The 14919-nt window shown below is 40.5% G+C and overlaps 2 protein-coding genes across 2 annotated transcripts; both read right to left on the bottom strand.

Annotated features, from left to right (window-relative positions):
* Positions 1–1111: 1111 nt before the first annotated feature.
* ciarta (circadian associated repressor of transcription a) lies at positions 1112–6554 on the bottom strand. Its single transcript, XM_082522307.1, has 6 exons — positions 6043–6554; positions 4303–4650; positions 4098–4173; positions 3927–4005; positions 3526–3679; positions 1112–3265 (listed from the first exon to the last, which is right to left on the bottom strand). Exons 2-6 carry the CDS (start codon positions 4648–4650, stop codon positions 2897–2899), a joined length of 1026 nt encoding a protein of 341 aa, XP_082378433.1. The 5' UTR covers positions 6043–6554; the 3' UTR covers positions 1112–2896.
* Positions 6555–10373: 3819 nt separating this feature from the next.
* Positions 10374–12521, bottom strand: mrps21 (mitochondrial ribosomal protein S21). The gene is made up of 2 exons (XM_082520448.1): positions 12391–12521; positions 10374–10775 (listed from the first exon to the last, which is right to left on the bottom strand). The coding sequence occupies exons 1-2, from the start codon at positions 12471–12473 to the stop codon at positions 10595–10597; spliced, it is 264 nt and encodes an 87-aa protein (XP_082376574.1). The 5' UTR covers positions 12474–12521; the 3' UTR covers positions 10374–10594.
* Between the last annotated feature and the right edge of the window lie 2398 nt (positions 12522–14919).

Genomic DNA, 14919 nt, shown 5'->3' with positions numbered 1-14919 from the left:
TTCCAAGGAACCAGACTTTCTTGTTATTTTGGTAGTCTTCTGCAATAGTTCTTCAGGCTTTCCGAAGGTCTTTCAAAGTTGCTTGTTTTTTCACTTATTTTCAGTTGAGTCCTTGCAGCTAACCATTTACAGATGAATATTTTCTTTTGTTAAGCCAACACTGACCTATGAATTATTGGAGCAAAAATGTGGCCCTACACATAACATACAATTTAAAACAACCTGCCAACAAAAGCACACAATTTATTTCCAATTTGTTAGTTGAGTCAGTATAAAATGCCAAAAATTAATACTTATACACCAATGAGGTGATTTCCAAATTAGCCATTAAAACTTAGAATTTCTCAGGATGTTGTGCAGTGTGTCCTCAAAAAAATGTTGAGAAATCTACAGCAGATTTTTAGTTCATACCAGTGTGAAGCCAAATGTTGTTTTTGTACCATTTAAAGAATGCAGAGTAAATAAGTTCGTAGTGTATGAGGTGTTCTGGTCAGAAAAAATACTTTGCTGCGAAGAGAAACTTTCCTTTTTTACCAAGCTCACAATTGGGCCTGCTGCTGGATCGGGTGACCCTGAACCAAGAATAATACAAGAATAAAAATGCCTTTATATAACCCACACATCGAAAATACCACTTTTGTGCTTTCTCCTCTCTCTCTCTTCCCTGTGTCTTTCTGGTGGGATCTCCTGCTTTGGAGAAGCATGTTCCTGACCTGCAGTTACTGGCCCCACCTTGTTATTTGCTGTGTTACTCGTGGCCTATCTGCACCCTTGTTTTTTCCTTTTCAATGCAGCCTGAATGTGCCATGACCGGTTACCCTAACCCCAATGATGTAGTGTGTTCACCTTCCAATAATATGCTCTAAATTGATGCTATACAAGTAAAACTGTACTTATCTAACCCATGGAATAATAAAGGAGCCTTATAAAAATATTTACGGGGTAGATTTAGTGGCTGGAAAGCCGAAAACTTAAACATCAATGCAGAAAAATGCTGATTTTGCTGATTCGTGTCATTCTGTACTTATCAAGAAATCACCAGCAATAATTTCATTATAAGAAATAAATTTTCTAAAACAAGTGAAAATTAAAGACATCAAACTGTAAAATCTGATTTTTTTTCTTAACTCCTTTATCACAAATAAAAAGTGTAACCCAGCACAACAAAAAATGTACTCCAGGATGCTACATCTTAACAGACTAACACAACACACCGCTGCACTATTGTTCTCCGCCTTGTGCTTCCAATTTCTGCTTTAAATAGGAAAATTCATACACAAGTAAGGACAAAGCCTGAGAAACATTCACTTTTCAGTGGCATATGTGGCAAAATGACGTTACCATCGTTGGTTAAAACAGTACACTTTTCGTATGACTTTTTCTCGTATGATTTAATGTCAGGCAAGCTTTATGTGATAAAATAAGGCTCACTGGTTAAAAAAAAAAAACAACCCAAAACAAAAAGATCCCACCAGAGATGAAACGTCATTCAACATGAATGATACCTGATTATAAAATATGGTGGTACAAAAAAATATTAAGGTATTTAATAGATATGGAATGGAAAGTGTTTTGTTTATCGTATTCCCCCTGATATTTCTTAATAATGACTCAATAGAAAAGCACTTCCAGGGTTACAAATCCATTTAAAACAGGGCACAAAGGGATGTTTTTTGCCCTCATGATGACACAATGCATTTGGAGCTTTTTTGTATGAATAATAAGCTAGATTTGCTCAACTGCAATCAAATGACATGTCCTCCTCCCCCACCCTTTCCCCTACAAAAACCTGTAAAGCGCTCATCCCAGGCGTAACACACACCAAGTCTGCTGAAGGGAATTAAGGTTTTCAAGTACTGCTTTCATAAATAACATCACAAACCCTTTAGTGTGTAACATTTCCTCATTGTCATCCAAAAGTGCAGCTGCATCAATTCAAAGTCACACAGGATTAAATATTATATTATTCCTGTTTAATCACCTAATAAGGAAAAAGTGACCCCATGCCCAAGGTCAAGTGTAATAAAATATTTCAAGTCCACCTATCTACAGCTAGCTTACAGAATAAAAACCAACTGAAAGACCGAGCTTCTTTGGTTTCTAACTCGGCTCAGTGATTACTAGTCAGTCATGTTCTGTGTGGGACTACATCTGTTCTTAATAAGTGCAGATAAAAAAACAAAGAGCGTACGTTAAGTGCTGCGACACTAGAGTAAGCTGCTTGTGATATGATAATGCATCATGGTTTAATTTGGCACATTTTGGCAGCGGCTTCACGCCTTTATTCTACTGTATGCTACAATCAGACAGCTGGAAAAAATACTTTTTAAACTTTCCTAAATAAAATTTCGAGTCATCTGAGTTCAATAATGAGGTATATTTGTAATCAATTTGTGAGCTGGGAAAATAGTGCAAATGCAAAAAAAATGTAAGCAGCCGTGGAACCAATCGTCGCTTCATAAAGTATTTTATATTCAACTGACTCGTTTTTTTCCTGCTACAAACACATTTTTCATCAATGGCATGAAATCCTGTACTGCTACTGCTTAGAGCTGCGTTCGATGATATGAAAACGTACAAAGCACAGCACAGACTGTTTTAACACATGTAAAAGTATTTTCAACATTTTTTAACTTAAAGGTCAATGTATACAAAAATCCATTCAGACAAACACTTTGAAATAACTCTGGTGTCATTAAAAACCCAACACTGGATAGTTAGGGGTTAATGACCATCTCTGTACAGTTCTCCTCCTCCTGGTTTAATGTTCCTTATAAGCATCACAGACTGGCTCCACGCCCAACTTTATTCTTATGTAATCGAGTCCGCCCTCTGCTTTCAGTCTCGCTGGCATGCTGAGGCACCTCCATGTGATAGCGAGGTCAGCTAAGTCCAGCTAAGGTGAGTCACTTATAGTAATGATGTTGCTTGAAGACACCGAGCTGTCTTGTGTAGCTGAGCTGCCACATGAGGAGGAGGGCGGAGAACTCTCAGGGTGCTTCCGATTGTCATGTGCTCTCCTGCTACATAAATATGACGGCCTGCTTAAAGTGCCAGTCCTGTGTGTAAACTCGTGTTCAGAGCTACAGCTGTACCCAGCTGCTTCGTCTGCTTCTTCCTCTGGAGTTTTCTGTTCTATACGGGATCCGCGCCAACACGTGGAAATGGTGTCTAGTGAAAAGGCAGCATGGCAGCTCCCGTGTTTTCCGTGCTTGGCTGGGACTTTGCCAGCCTGGGTAGAGTCTGGCCAGCTCAGTTTTCTCTTCTGCAATGGGAGAGCAGAACCAAAAATAACAACACATCAAGGCCATCTTGGAAGAGAATTAAGATCTTTGAGCCAAAAAAGGACAATAAAGCAGATGAGGTTGACCTTGGGGAGACAGAATACTCTACTAAATACTAAGATGCTTTCTAATCATTTTTAAATGTACATTAATTTGCTTTTTTTCTCCTTCATTCCTTAAAATAATACTATTACATTAAACAACACTGTCACAGATATGGTGACACCAGGAGGAAGCTCACCTTTACTGGGATGTGGAGCTGATTTTGGCTCCAGCGTGCTGCGACTCTGGGTGTGGTGGTCTTGTTTGGTGTGTTTGTGGATGTAAACGCCTCCCGAGGGAACCACATTTTGAGCAGCATCTCTATTTGCAGCAGATTCTGAAGATATTTCTCACTGCAGAAACAAAAGAATTGTACAATTACCCTGTGGGGTAATAGGGACAATGATAACACTGTTCATGCTGTTAACACTGCTATTAATATTAGGTTTTCTTTTTAATAAAGTTATTGTGAAAGGCATTTTAACTTTATTAAACAGGATAATGTGGAGAGAGGGTAGGAGCAGTAAGGACTATAACCTTTGACATTTCGATCAGCTGCTCAACCAGGTGAGCATTAGGTATCATTTTTGGTGGACTTACCCCATTTCAGGTTTCTGTAGGATTCCAAGAATCCTCTGCAACCTGTCCATAGCAACACTCTGCTGGAAACTGGTTAAGCCTATCAAAAACACAAGCAGGTACCTGGATATAACTACCAGATTGGATGCAATAAATAATGAAGATCATTTAGGATAATGGTCAGACACATACCTCGGTCAAATCGGCCAGTCTTTAAACCATGAAGCAGCTCGAGGAGAGGATGGATAAACCTGTGCAAATCTGCACACTGTAATGTTAAAGGCAATAATAAAGACTGTTAATATAACTAAAATCTGCTATTTACTAAAAGTTAACACAGCTAAAAACTTCTGTTTACTAAAATAAGACCTAAAGATTCCAAAAGAGAAGTGCTCACCTTCTGAGCGAAAGCGATGTCCCCTGGTGTCACTGATGACGATAATGTGTGGTCTTCAGGAGAAGGGGCAGAGCCTGGAGGTTTAGTCATGTCAGAGCACTTTTCAGACCGGTCACACTGAGATCTCAAACGCAGCTGATTGGTATGAGGAGGTAAACTAATGTAGCTTCCAGAAAGTGAGATTCCTTCATCGGCGGAAGGCAACTTTCCAATCCCACTGTCCCCCTCTCCCTCTGAGAAGGTTTCAGCCTCATCTTCAGTCTGCTCAGTCTCACTGAGCAGAAAGCTTGGAGTGGAGGGTAGCGAGTCATAAGATGGCCATTTGGAGGAAATACCTAATGAATTCATCTGTGGAGACAGTATTGAGGAAATTCTTTTAAATCAAGATTATGAATAAAAGTAAAGTAATCAGTAGCACAGCAAGAAGATCCAGGGTTTGAATCCAGGCTTTTTGCATGTTCTCCCTATGGGTACTCTGGCATCCTCCCACACTCCAAAAACATGAATATTAGTTAACTGGTGATTCAGGAGGTCATATTACCTTAAACAAATGATCAGTTTTGATGCTTCTGGGGATACATCTCTGAATTTTATGTCTCTTAGTTATCCTTAACATACCTGCCCTTCAGCATACAGTTAAGAGCCAGGCAAAGAGTCTTTTTATTGTTACTTAATAGAAAACTTTGCATTTTACTGCTATTCAAACAATATTTTATCACAGTCTTAATGTTTTTACTTTGGCCAAAGACCTAGATTTGTTTGGTGGGCACCAAAATGTTTTAAATGCACATAAAATAGAAGATCACTTGTAACATTAACATGAAAAAAATACAAGGCGCCTTAGTTATAATAGCTGCGTATTTGATTGAGTAATACAGTCATTAAATGAAAATCCTATCCATATGTTACTATAAAACACTTATCAGCCCTCATGTGACTGCAATGCTGCAGCACGATGATTTCATCACTTTTATGCAATATCTATTAGAAGTGCACTTGTTGCCAAGAACAGTGAGTTACGTCTTCGCAAATTTTCAGCAACCGCAATAAAATCCAGATGAGGACAGAGCCAATAACAATCAACTCTGATAGATTATGACCCTGGAAGAACACGAAGGCCCTCCGACCGACGCAATCGCAGTTATTCACTTTAAAAAACGCGCAGTTCAATCGCACGAGCCCCCTTAAATTTTCGCAAAAGCCTGTTACATAAAGTTTGTTATAGCACGTGTTGCTGCAAATGTTAGTTGCCTTGAGCTTAGTTTGTTTATATCTGCACTAGATTTTTTTAATCACTGCCTCTTAAGGCTGGATATTACGTATTTAATTTTAATGGTTAAAACTGGAGACATATGGGAATCTGATTTATGTAAGGACACACATGTGTGTACGTCTGCAGCTGATAAGCTGGTAAAACGCAATAATCATCTTATATACCAGTTATAACATGTTTGCGATAACTGGGAATAGTCTAGAAAACCGTATCCCACAAACTGAGTGATTGTTAGCTGAAAATGTCTTTAAGAAAAAGCATAAAAGCAGTATTAATACCGTTTTCATTCTGTAATAATACCCGTGGTCAACCAGCTAACTGGAAATTCGCTATGTAAAGGTGTAAATGTAAAAAGTTACTGTTTAGTCTATCTGAGGTAAAAATAAAACGCAGGCTTTATATAATAAGTGAGGCGCCACCTTTCCCTAAAAAACGTTAAAGTGTAGGAAAAGGACGGAGCTTCTTACCTTTTGGACGGAGGAGAGTTGGACTCTTAAAAAAGGACAGCTAGCGCTATTTGAACTAGTTTAAAAAAAATAAATCAAAGCTCACAGAGGGGACTTCCACAAAAACTAACGGCTCTACTTGTGAGAACAGCTGTAACTCCTCTTAGCCAGTCCCTCCTCGTTTCTGCTACCTCCGCTCGTGGCGTTTCACTTACATTGGGAGCTCTCCTACCCGCACGCGAACTACCCAACAAGAGCAACGGCCTCTACACGTGCTGGAGCGTGTACGGAGCCGCGATTGGCTGAGCCCAGAGCTGCTCTTTTCCCTTTGGCCGAGAGGCTTGGCCAATCGGCGGGACGCACAACGTCGGTTGGTTGGTATAAGAGTTTGGATCCCTCCGATCCTTCAACGGCCGCACGTGTGGTAGGTGTGGATGCAGAGCGAGAGGAACAGCACGAGGCAACTGGCATCTAAAATGTTGATATGCAGATTGAGTCACATTATAGAGCCAACGAGTAATAACAGACCACGCTGCTGGTCCCCGCGCGCACATACACGTACACACAGCCCCCCTTTTTCAGTGGGGGCTGCACCCCCCCCCCCCCTTCCCCCTCCATATTCTCTCCACATTCTTCCAAATTCGTCATGTTACTTAACTGAAGCTCTCCAATAGGCTTGCATGTGATGGACCAAGACACCCACGTCACTTGATTAACATCATTAATCAGAGAGATAGAGAGAGAGAGACATGCACAGTTCACAGCAGGGTCTTTCCGAAGAAGATTAATATTATTTAAAGGGATTTTGTGTCAGTCTTGCGTTGATAACTTGCTTTCTGGGGTCACCTGCCAAGATAACACCTGAACATCTTCCATGCATACAACAACAAACCAAACCACTAATTGGGAGATTTAGATTTAAATAAGCATGCGATAAAGGTCTATTGAAGCAACAACATAATTTTGGCTTCAGATTACAGTGCAATCTAATATAACCTTTATTAAAATAAACTCTAGAAACAATAATTTTATTTATTATTAAGTTCATGTCAACAAGCTGGACAAGATAAGAAGATGTGGCAACATAGGCCTATTAAAGCCACAGAGGGAGAGAGAGAGAGAGAGCCCATTGGAAGGCAGGCTTACATAATTATGTAATAAGATATATGCTTGAGGAGTGAATCACTTGTGTCACATGCAAAAAGAGGGCTGTTAACCTGCAAGTGTAGGTGGGTTTAGTTGATTAAAATAGCTTTTACAGACAAAAACAAATGTTTATGATGATTTCGGTACAACACGGGGAACAGGTGAATAACATTAGTGAAAAAAAGAGAGTGACATAGAAAGCATGGCACAAGCCAGATTCAGCACTGCCACAACTCTGGGTGTGGTGGAGGGAGTCGAATAGAGTTCGAAATCTTTTATTATACCGTTCAAACAAAAGTGATGCAGTGCCATTGTGAACAGAATGCTTAAATTACGTAATTTAACCTGGACCAATGAGAGCGCAGTTCCCAGGCAGTGCGTGCAGGTTCTTTATACAAATCATCAGATCAGTAATGCTCTTTTTATGGCACATTGTCGGTATCGCTCTTGTCACACTGGCTTGATTCATGTTCCTAAAGTTTGCACAGGTACACTTAGTTCCAGACTTTTTGATTGCGACACAGGTACTGTAACCATGCAAACAGCACCAGCCATCAACTGATAAAGAAACCGTGTAAACAGGGGAGCCTACTGCCAGCAGCAGTATATGCAGACAACTGAAGAATTATAATTGAATCAAGGATGCAGATGTTCAACATATGCATGAATGTTCTAATAGCTTTGGCCAGGCATGTTTTCTTTAAAGCTTATGTATATGGGGCTATAAAAGTATTTGACATGAGCTGCACTACAATCAGACTTCTTAAGTGTCACTGTTGGCTGCTGGTTCAAATTAGAAGCCATGGGTGGCAACATATATTATTCTAAGTGTTGACATGTCCTCTGTGCAGTCGATACTTATGAGTGGAAAGGAAGCTGGCAGTGTGTTTATGTTGGGTGCAAGCCAACAAAAGTGTTTGCGCCTGTCTCGATGATATTACTTTACCAAGTCTGCTGGATGCACAGTCTACATCATAAAGAAAGCCACAGATTAAACCTTAAAATAAAAACTGAACTATGGACCAATCACCTATTACTTAATACTGCCTGTACCCCATCTGATCCACCTCAAATGTTGTTGGAAGAGCTTTTCTCTTATTTTGATTGAGCCTTGTTATCTATTACCAATGTTCCCCAAGCAGTGACTGCTGCCTGTGCGTAGTTATACGTGCCCAAATACACACAAGCGTGTTTGTTTGGCAATCTTTGTAATAACCAAACATGATACCTCCCAAACCCTTAGCCTAACCCAGGGATTCCCGAGAGGTGTGGCGAGGCCTTTTTGTTTTTTTTTGTTTTTTTCTAAATGACATCAGAAACAGCAGTATGCGACATTACGTGATGGCAGAGCTTCAGTTCATCCTTTGTCATTTTTTTTTTTTTTTTTTTTTTTTTTTAATAAATAGGACAGGGGGAATGAATGAGAGGGAGAGGGGGAGAGAAAGAAAGAAAACCAAAGGGGAGAAGAGACGGTGAGAAGGGGGGGGAAGAGAGAAGAAAAAAAAAAACTCCTGGGTCACCTGTATGGAGAAAAACAAAAAACAAAAAACAAACAAACAAAAACAAACAGAGGAGACAGCAAACAACAAAGAGCAACATAATAATAGAGAAAACAAAGCACCATCACAATAAACTAGCTAGTCATAGATATCAGTATTTACTAAGTAATAAACGATATTGTGCAGCACGCAAGATAGACAGCGCACAGTGTGCTTTGAGGCAGCAGCCAAGAAAGCTTTAGTCCGCGTCTGTGAATACCCATGTGTGCATACCTGTGTGGATCAGCATGCTTGCATTCCAAAGGTTTCTCCATGTAATGATCTGCTAGGGAGTGTGGGGGGGCCACAGCCCCGTCCTCCAGGGTGTGAAGCGGGTATGGAGGAGATGTGTGGCGAGGCCTACTGGTTTAACTTGGAGCAGGTCCAGGTATTCCTTCGGATCTTGTAAACATCCTGTGAAAGAAAACCCCTGATCCAATGTTTGACCTAGTCCTGCAGTTGCCGACTGGTGGGAATTTTGAAGCAGCAGAGGTGGTTAAAAAGGTGGTAACATATCAATATAACCACCTTTGCAGATGGCTCCATTCAGTGTGGAGCAGCAGGCCTACTCTGATCTTACAGTGCAATCAAAAGAACCAAGGTTAGATATGATTCTTCCTTTTATCATTCCTGGGACAAATAACGTCAGTTATTCACTAATGTCGTTTTCAAAGGAGTGTACTTGTGACCAAATACCCCGGTTTACTCCAAATCTCCCCTGACAATAACATCAGCCCAAAGCTGCACGCCGGGAACTTCATGGCATGGTTTTCATGACTAAACAGCTCCTGTAGGGTGGCCCAAGTAGTATATATGTTTGTAGCTATGCAGACACTCACTATTTTAATTTGGCCATGTTTTACACATTACTCTGCCAGCATGGAGTTAAAACTCGCAGCATTGTTTAACAAAATCACCAGTAACAAACTGTGGCTGTGGATAATCCACAGGACAGTTCCATGGGAACAAAAAGTAGTTCCAGTTAACCCTCCATAACAGTTAAATGTTTTTCTGCTTTTGAGGGGAAATTTGTAACTACTGCGAGGATTAGAACCAAAACACTTTTCACTACTGTTAGATCCACTAGTCATACAAATTAGCGTATCCTTTAAAAACAGTTATGTTGTGAGGATAGTCAACCTTTTACAGTGTGAAATATACACAGGTCATCTGTCAGAGCTCTCCCCTCAGTCCTTACAATGCCACCCACTGCCTGAAGACAGAGGACAGGATATAAACATGACCTGGTAACCTCGGAGACAAGTAAGCGTGGTGAAAATGTTTAACTTTCCCTGTGTAAGTGAGGAGAGAGCAAGTGCACACATCAAAGCCCCCTGCTGGAAACAGCCGAGACAGACGTGCGCGGCCGACGCGCCTCGCTTAAGCAGCATTGCAGGAGGTGGCCGACATTGTCGGTGGACATTAACGCCACACTGTGCATTAGTGACCTTGAATTAATTTACAGTACGATGCTGCTGAGCCAAGACCTCATTCACACACACACACACACACAAAAACCCAAAGCATCGCAGCATTGTTTCCTTCAGAAAATGAGGTCGCGTTAAACTACTTCCAGTGCCATATATGGGCAAAAACATCACCCAATACACACACAGCTGAGTTTACAGAATACACCAGTTTGTTATTCAAATAAAAGATCAACTGTGATAAGTCCTAAGTGTCTAATTTATTAGAAATGTTCAAAATGGAGACAATTAAATCACATTTTTTGTGTTTACAATGTGACCACATAAACACCACTTTTGTCTGCGTTTGCCTGGTCCTTCAGGCTCAGGCAGCAGCATTATGTTGGTCTTGTTTGCTTCTTTCAGCTTTGCTTCCCCAGTCTTATCCAGTCCATCATTCCTTTTCCAACAGGAGCCATCTCCCTAGCAGCCGAGCCAGGGATCTTCTCTGTTTGTCCTGGAGATAAAGGCAATTTTTCTGGCCATCTCCGTGTGGTATATACGCCTGCAGTTCTCAAAGTTCTTCCGCTGTCGTTCTCGGCAGGGCTTCTCGTAGTATCGTTTGCGCTTCACTGTGTCAACAATGCCATCCTGAGTCAGAATCCTGGAGTAAACAGAAAAAACGTGTGAATAGATTAGACTTAGTAAACAGAAAGAGCAGTAAAAGTGACACAAATGTAGTCCCAAGTGCATCAGTTCCTATTAGATGTCAGCCTCTGCTTATAAGTGCTTAATATGCTAAAACCATTACATTTTTATTCATCTTTTTTTTTTTTAGACTAATCGGTAACTCACCCAGACAAAATGTCAAAATGTAAGAAGTACAACAGAGAACATTACGTTTTCAGAGTCTGAGGGCATGCAAACACAGTCAGCTTCTAATGAGACTGAAGCACGGATTCATAGGTAAACTGTAGCCAGAACTGCACCTAACCACAGCACAAACCGTAACTGGCTCCCAGCCATAGGATAAACTGTAACTGGGATGTAATGCCAAGATAAACTGTAACTTGTTCCTGACCACAGGACAACATATACCCTTTAAATATGTATTTAAAATAGTCCAAATAACAGAGAGGACCAAAAATAAATAGATCTTGAAATGTTAGTCCTTCAAAAAATTGTGCGTGCTCTGCTTTTGGATCCAAATAAACATTTAAAAATTAATCATCTTGAGCCATAAAATCTATGCAAAAATAATGTGCAAAAGTCTTGGGCCACCCCTCATTTCTTTATATATTTTGCTAGTAAAATGGAGAATAGTTGCAGTGATTTGCTGACCATTTCTCAGCAAAAAAGGCAGAAGGATCTCTCAAGTTCTGTGTCAGGTCTTTGCTGGATTTTTTTCAATTTATGAAGGACATGACAGATATTCAGATATTGTCCATTTGCTGTAGATAGGTTTATAGGCCTGCAACCTCTCCAATTTTTAAAGAGGACACTGCACACCATGTTGAGATATGTACTTTTACTCCTAGAACTTTACATGTAGTGTTTTAATTTGGAAAAGCGCATTTTACAGAGAAGTACTGCTACTTTTAAGTTACTTTCAGATCTAAAACCTTCTTCTACTACCATGCAGTACAGTCTTTTAGCAGTTCACTATACAGACTCTTGTGCACTGTAATACCATCTGTATCGGGGCAAAGGACTCTGCACAAAGGCTGGAAGATCATGGCTAATGTCTTTTAAAATCAGTCCTTAACACTTTATTTATCCTTTATGATTTTCTCACGGGTCACACAGTTAATTCATGGTCCCGTCCAACTCCCCACCCCCCACCGAGAAAAAAAAAACTAGAATTCTCCCTGCTTTTACTTTGAAATCCAAATGTAACAACTAAACAACAGAGCTAAATAAAATTGTCGAAATGTGTGAAATTACTGTTTTTTCTAGCGCAATTTTAAGTCGAATTTTTTTACGTTATGCTCTTTAAAAACCGCGAATGATGCTAATATGCTTAAAATACGCAGACTTTAATCAATTTCAATTTAAACGTGTAGTGAATTTCGCTTTTTGATTACATGTATATCTATCTTAAAAATTAAAACACAAAAAAAGCCTCAGAAAAAGCGTATTCTGTAAACTGTGTTGTCCCCACTGCGCAGGCGCAGCTCTGTGACATTGAGCAACAAGCTAGGCTGGGCCGTTAGCGCGCCTCTGGTCGGATAACAAACACATCTGACAAACAACGTTAAATTCAAAAACCTCGCAGTGACCTGTTTAAAGTCTTGTACGCGGCATCCACATCCCCGTTTTGGACCATCACCGTCCGGGAAATGAATCGAAGGTGTCTCGCCATGATGAGACCGGTGCTTGCTCAACTCTCGTTCGGCTGTAAACGCCTAACGACAAAAGGTTCCGGACACAAGAAGCGCCGCATAAACACAAACACTAGGGGGCGTTTGACTCAACCGTTTTAGTAAATGGCATCTTTCCCGTGGTAAAGGCTTTTCTGCCTTTTTTTTTCTCCTCCCAGATATTTTATTCTAAAATTAAATTTTCAGTTATGTTCGAGACTCTACTTTACTTTAAAAGACACGTATGCTTCATAAACCCTTTTATCATTTTGAAATATTTCTTAAAGGTGAAAACTTGAAGTGAAAATGTATTTATGGTCATCTGCCTCTGTCTATCTTCACATCCTCCTTCACTTTATCCCCGAATCTCCTTTGTGGGCTTCCTCTTTCCCCCCTGCCTGGCAGCATCTTCAGCAACCTTTGCAAACATATCCGCTATCCCTCCTGTGCACGTCCAAACCATCTCAGCCTTACCTCTCTAACTTTGTCTCAAAATCACTTGACCTGAGCTGTCCTTCTGATGCACTTATTCTTGTGTATCCTGGCCTGTCTCAATAAAAACTTCAACGTCTCCAGCTCTGCCTCCTACAGGTAAAAACAACACCCCTTTAGTTTTATCTACGGTATTTAATCTTTTATCCAATGAACTTCTGACTCCATGCTGTTGTTAATATTTGTTATTTTGTTATTTTGATGAGTAATGATGCAGGAAAATGCTCTGTTCTACATATGTTGGACCTCACGTCAGCTTTTGAGACTGTTGACCACCGCATGCTCCTTGAAAGGCTAAAACACTGGGTGTATCTGGAACTGCCTTTGAGTGGTTCTCCTCATACATCACCGATCCTATTCTGTGGTGGTCTCCGATTTTAGGTCATCCTCTACCTCCCTTATTTATGGTCTCCCTCAAGGTTCGGTTTTGGGGCCTTTATTGTTTTTAATATATCTTCTCCCCTTCCAGCATATAATGGGCTCTTTTGAGGAGATTTCTTATCACTGTTATGCTGATGATATTTCTTTTAAGCCCCAGGATTTATCTAAGCTTCAGCTTCTGAATGACTGCTTAGATTCTATCAAACGTTGGATGGCTGCAAATTTTCTCCAACTCAACGAGGGGAAAACTGAAGTCCTTATGTGCGCTCCAGACAGATTATTATCCCAGATAGTGAAAGCCCATGGTCCTCTCTCGGTCTATGTTAAATCCTCTATCAGGAATTTAGGTGTCACTTTTGATTCGACTCTTACATTGGATGGGCATGAGAATTCTCTGGTTTGTTAAGCCCTATTTTATCTCACTCTGAACTGGAGATTGTTATACATCCATTTATTTCCTCACGCTTGGACTATTGTAACTCACTGTTTATGTGTCTAAGCAAAGGTTCTCTGGATCGTCTGCAGGTTGTGCAAAATGCTGCAGGTAGGCTTTTGACAAAATCCTCTACGTATTCATATGTAACACCATTGCTATCTCAGCTACACTGGCTTCCTGTTGAATTCAGAGTCCATTTTAAGATCCTGGTCTTGACTTATAGAGCTTTGCATGGACTGGCACCAGCCTACATCTCTGATCTGCTACAGCCCGATGTCCCTAGCAGGTCCCTGAGGTCATCTGATCAGGGCTTACTTGCTATAAAACAGACTAAGAGGAGAACTAAGCTTTTGCCACTGTGGCCCCTAGCCTGTGGAACTCTTTCCCCCAAACCTTAAGAACTGTGGACTCAATAGTTGTTTTTAATAAACAATTCAAAACTCAGTTCATCTGCTTTTGGTTAATTTTTGCCTGTTTTATATTGTCTGTTTTTACCTTTTTATGACTTATCTTATGTGCTGCACTTTGTGACTCTGTCTAGAGAGGTGCTATATAAATAAAAATGTATTATTATTATTATTATTGTTGTTGTTGTTGTTGTTGACAGAGTATATATGCATTGATGGATGCTGATTAGTTATAGAACCCATGCACACAGTCATGTGTGCAGGGGTTCACAGCCTCCACCCAGGAACTACACAGCCACACACACACACACATACAAATAAAATAATCTGAATTAATCAGAGAGAGAAAATCAAACAAACAAACAATCATGTCTCTCTAGAGCAGGAAACCAAACTGCTGCCATTAGAGGCTGTATAAAGGGAGATAGCTTTCAGGGGAATCACAGCTTCATGGAGTTACATCTGTTGTCATAGCAGCAGTGAGAGCAGTGTCCGGTGTTATTCTTTCATCAGGGCTATTCTCCTCTCTTTCTCCTCATCCCCTGTGCTCTGCTGTTGTCCTCTGTCTGAGGTCAGCTAGCGGTGAATGCTGCTGTGTGTAAGGTGGGTCTAATTAATCTGCCTTTTCTCTACATAACATTGCAGATGAGGTCAACTCCCATGTTTCTGTAACTCTATAGGCTACTGTATCTGCATGGTGCCACGGGGAGGAATGCTTAGACAGCCTGCACA

The sequence above is a fragment of the Aulonocara stuartgranti genome (assembly GCF_965226115.1).
Source record: "Aulonocara stuartgranti genome assembly, chromosome: 22".
Taxonomy (NCBI): Eukaryota; Metazoa; Chordata; class Actinopteri; order Cichliformes; family Cichlidae; genus Aulonocara; species Aulonocara stuartgranti.
The sequence above is the reverse complement of the archived record's forward strand: the minus strand, read 5'-3'. Positions and strand labels throughout refer to the sequence as shown.

What these genes read in the sequence shown, in the direction of transcription:
- mrps21 (XM_082520448.1), bottom strand. Translation starts at nt 12,473, where the DNA reads ATGGCGAGACACCTTCGATTCATTTCCCGGACGGTGATGGTCCAAAAC. An exon ending in GCGTACAAGACTTTAAACAG is followed by an intron (nt 10,776 to 12,390) that starts GTCACTGCGAGG and finishes TGTTTACTCCAG; the next exon opens with GATTCTGACTCAGGATGGCA.
- ciarta (XM_082522307.1), bottom strand. Translation starts at nt 4,650, where the DNA reads ATGAATTCATTAGGTATTTCCTCCAAATGGCCATCTTATGACTCGCTA. An exon ending in ACATCGCTTTCGCTCAGAAG is followed by an intron (nt 4,174 to 4,302) that starts GTGAGCACTTCT and finishes TTAACATTACAG; the next exon opens with TGTGCAGATTTGCACAGGTT. An exon ending in AGCTCCACATCCCAGTAAAG is followed by an intron (nt 3,266 to 3,525) that starts GTGAGCTTCCTC and finishes CTCCCATTGCAG; the next exon opens with AAGAGAAAACTGAGCTGGCC.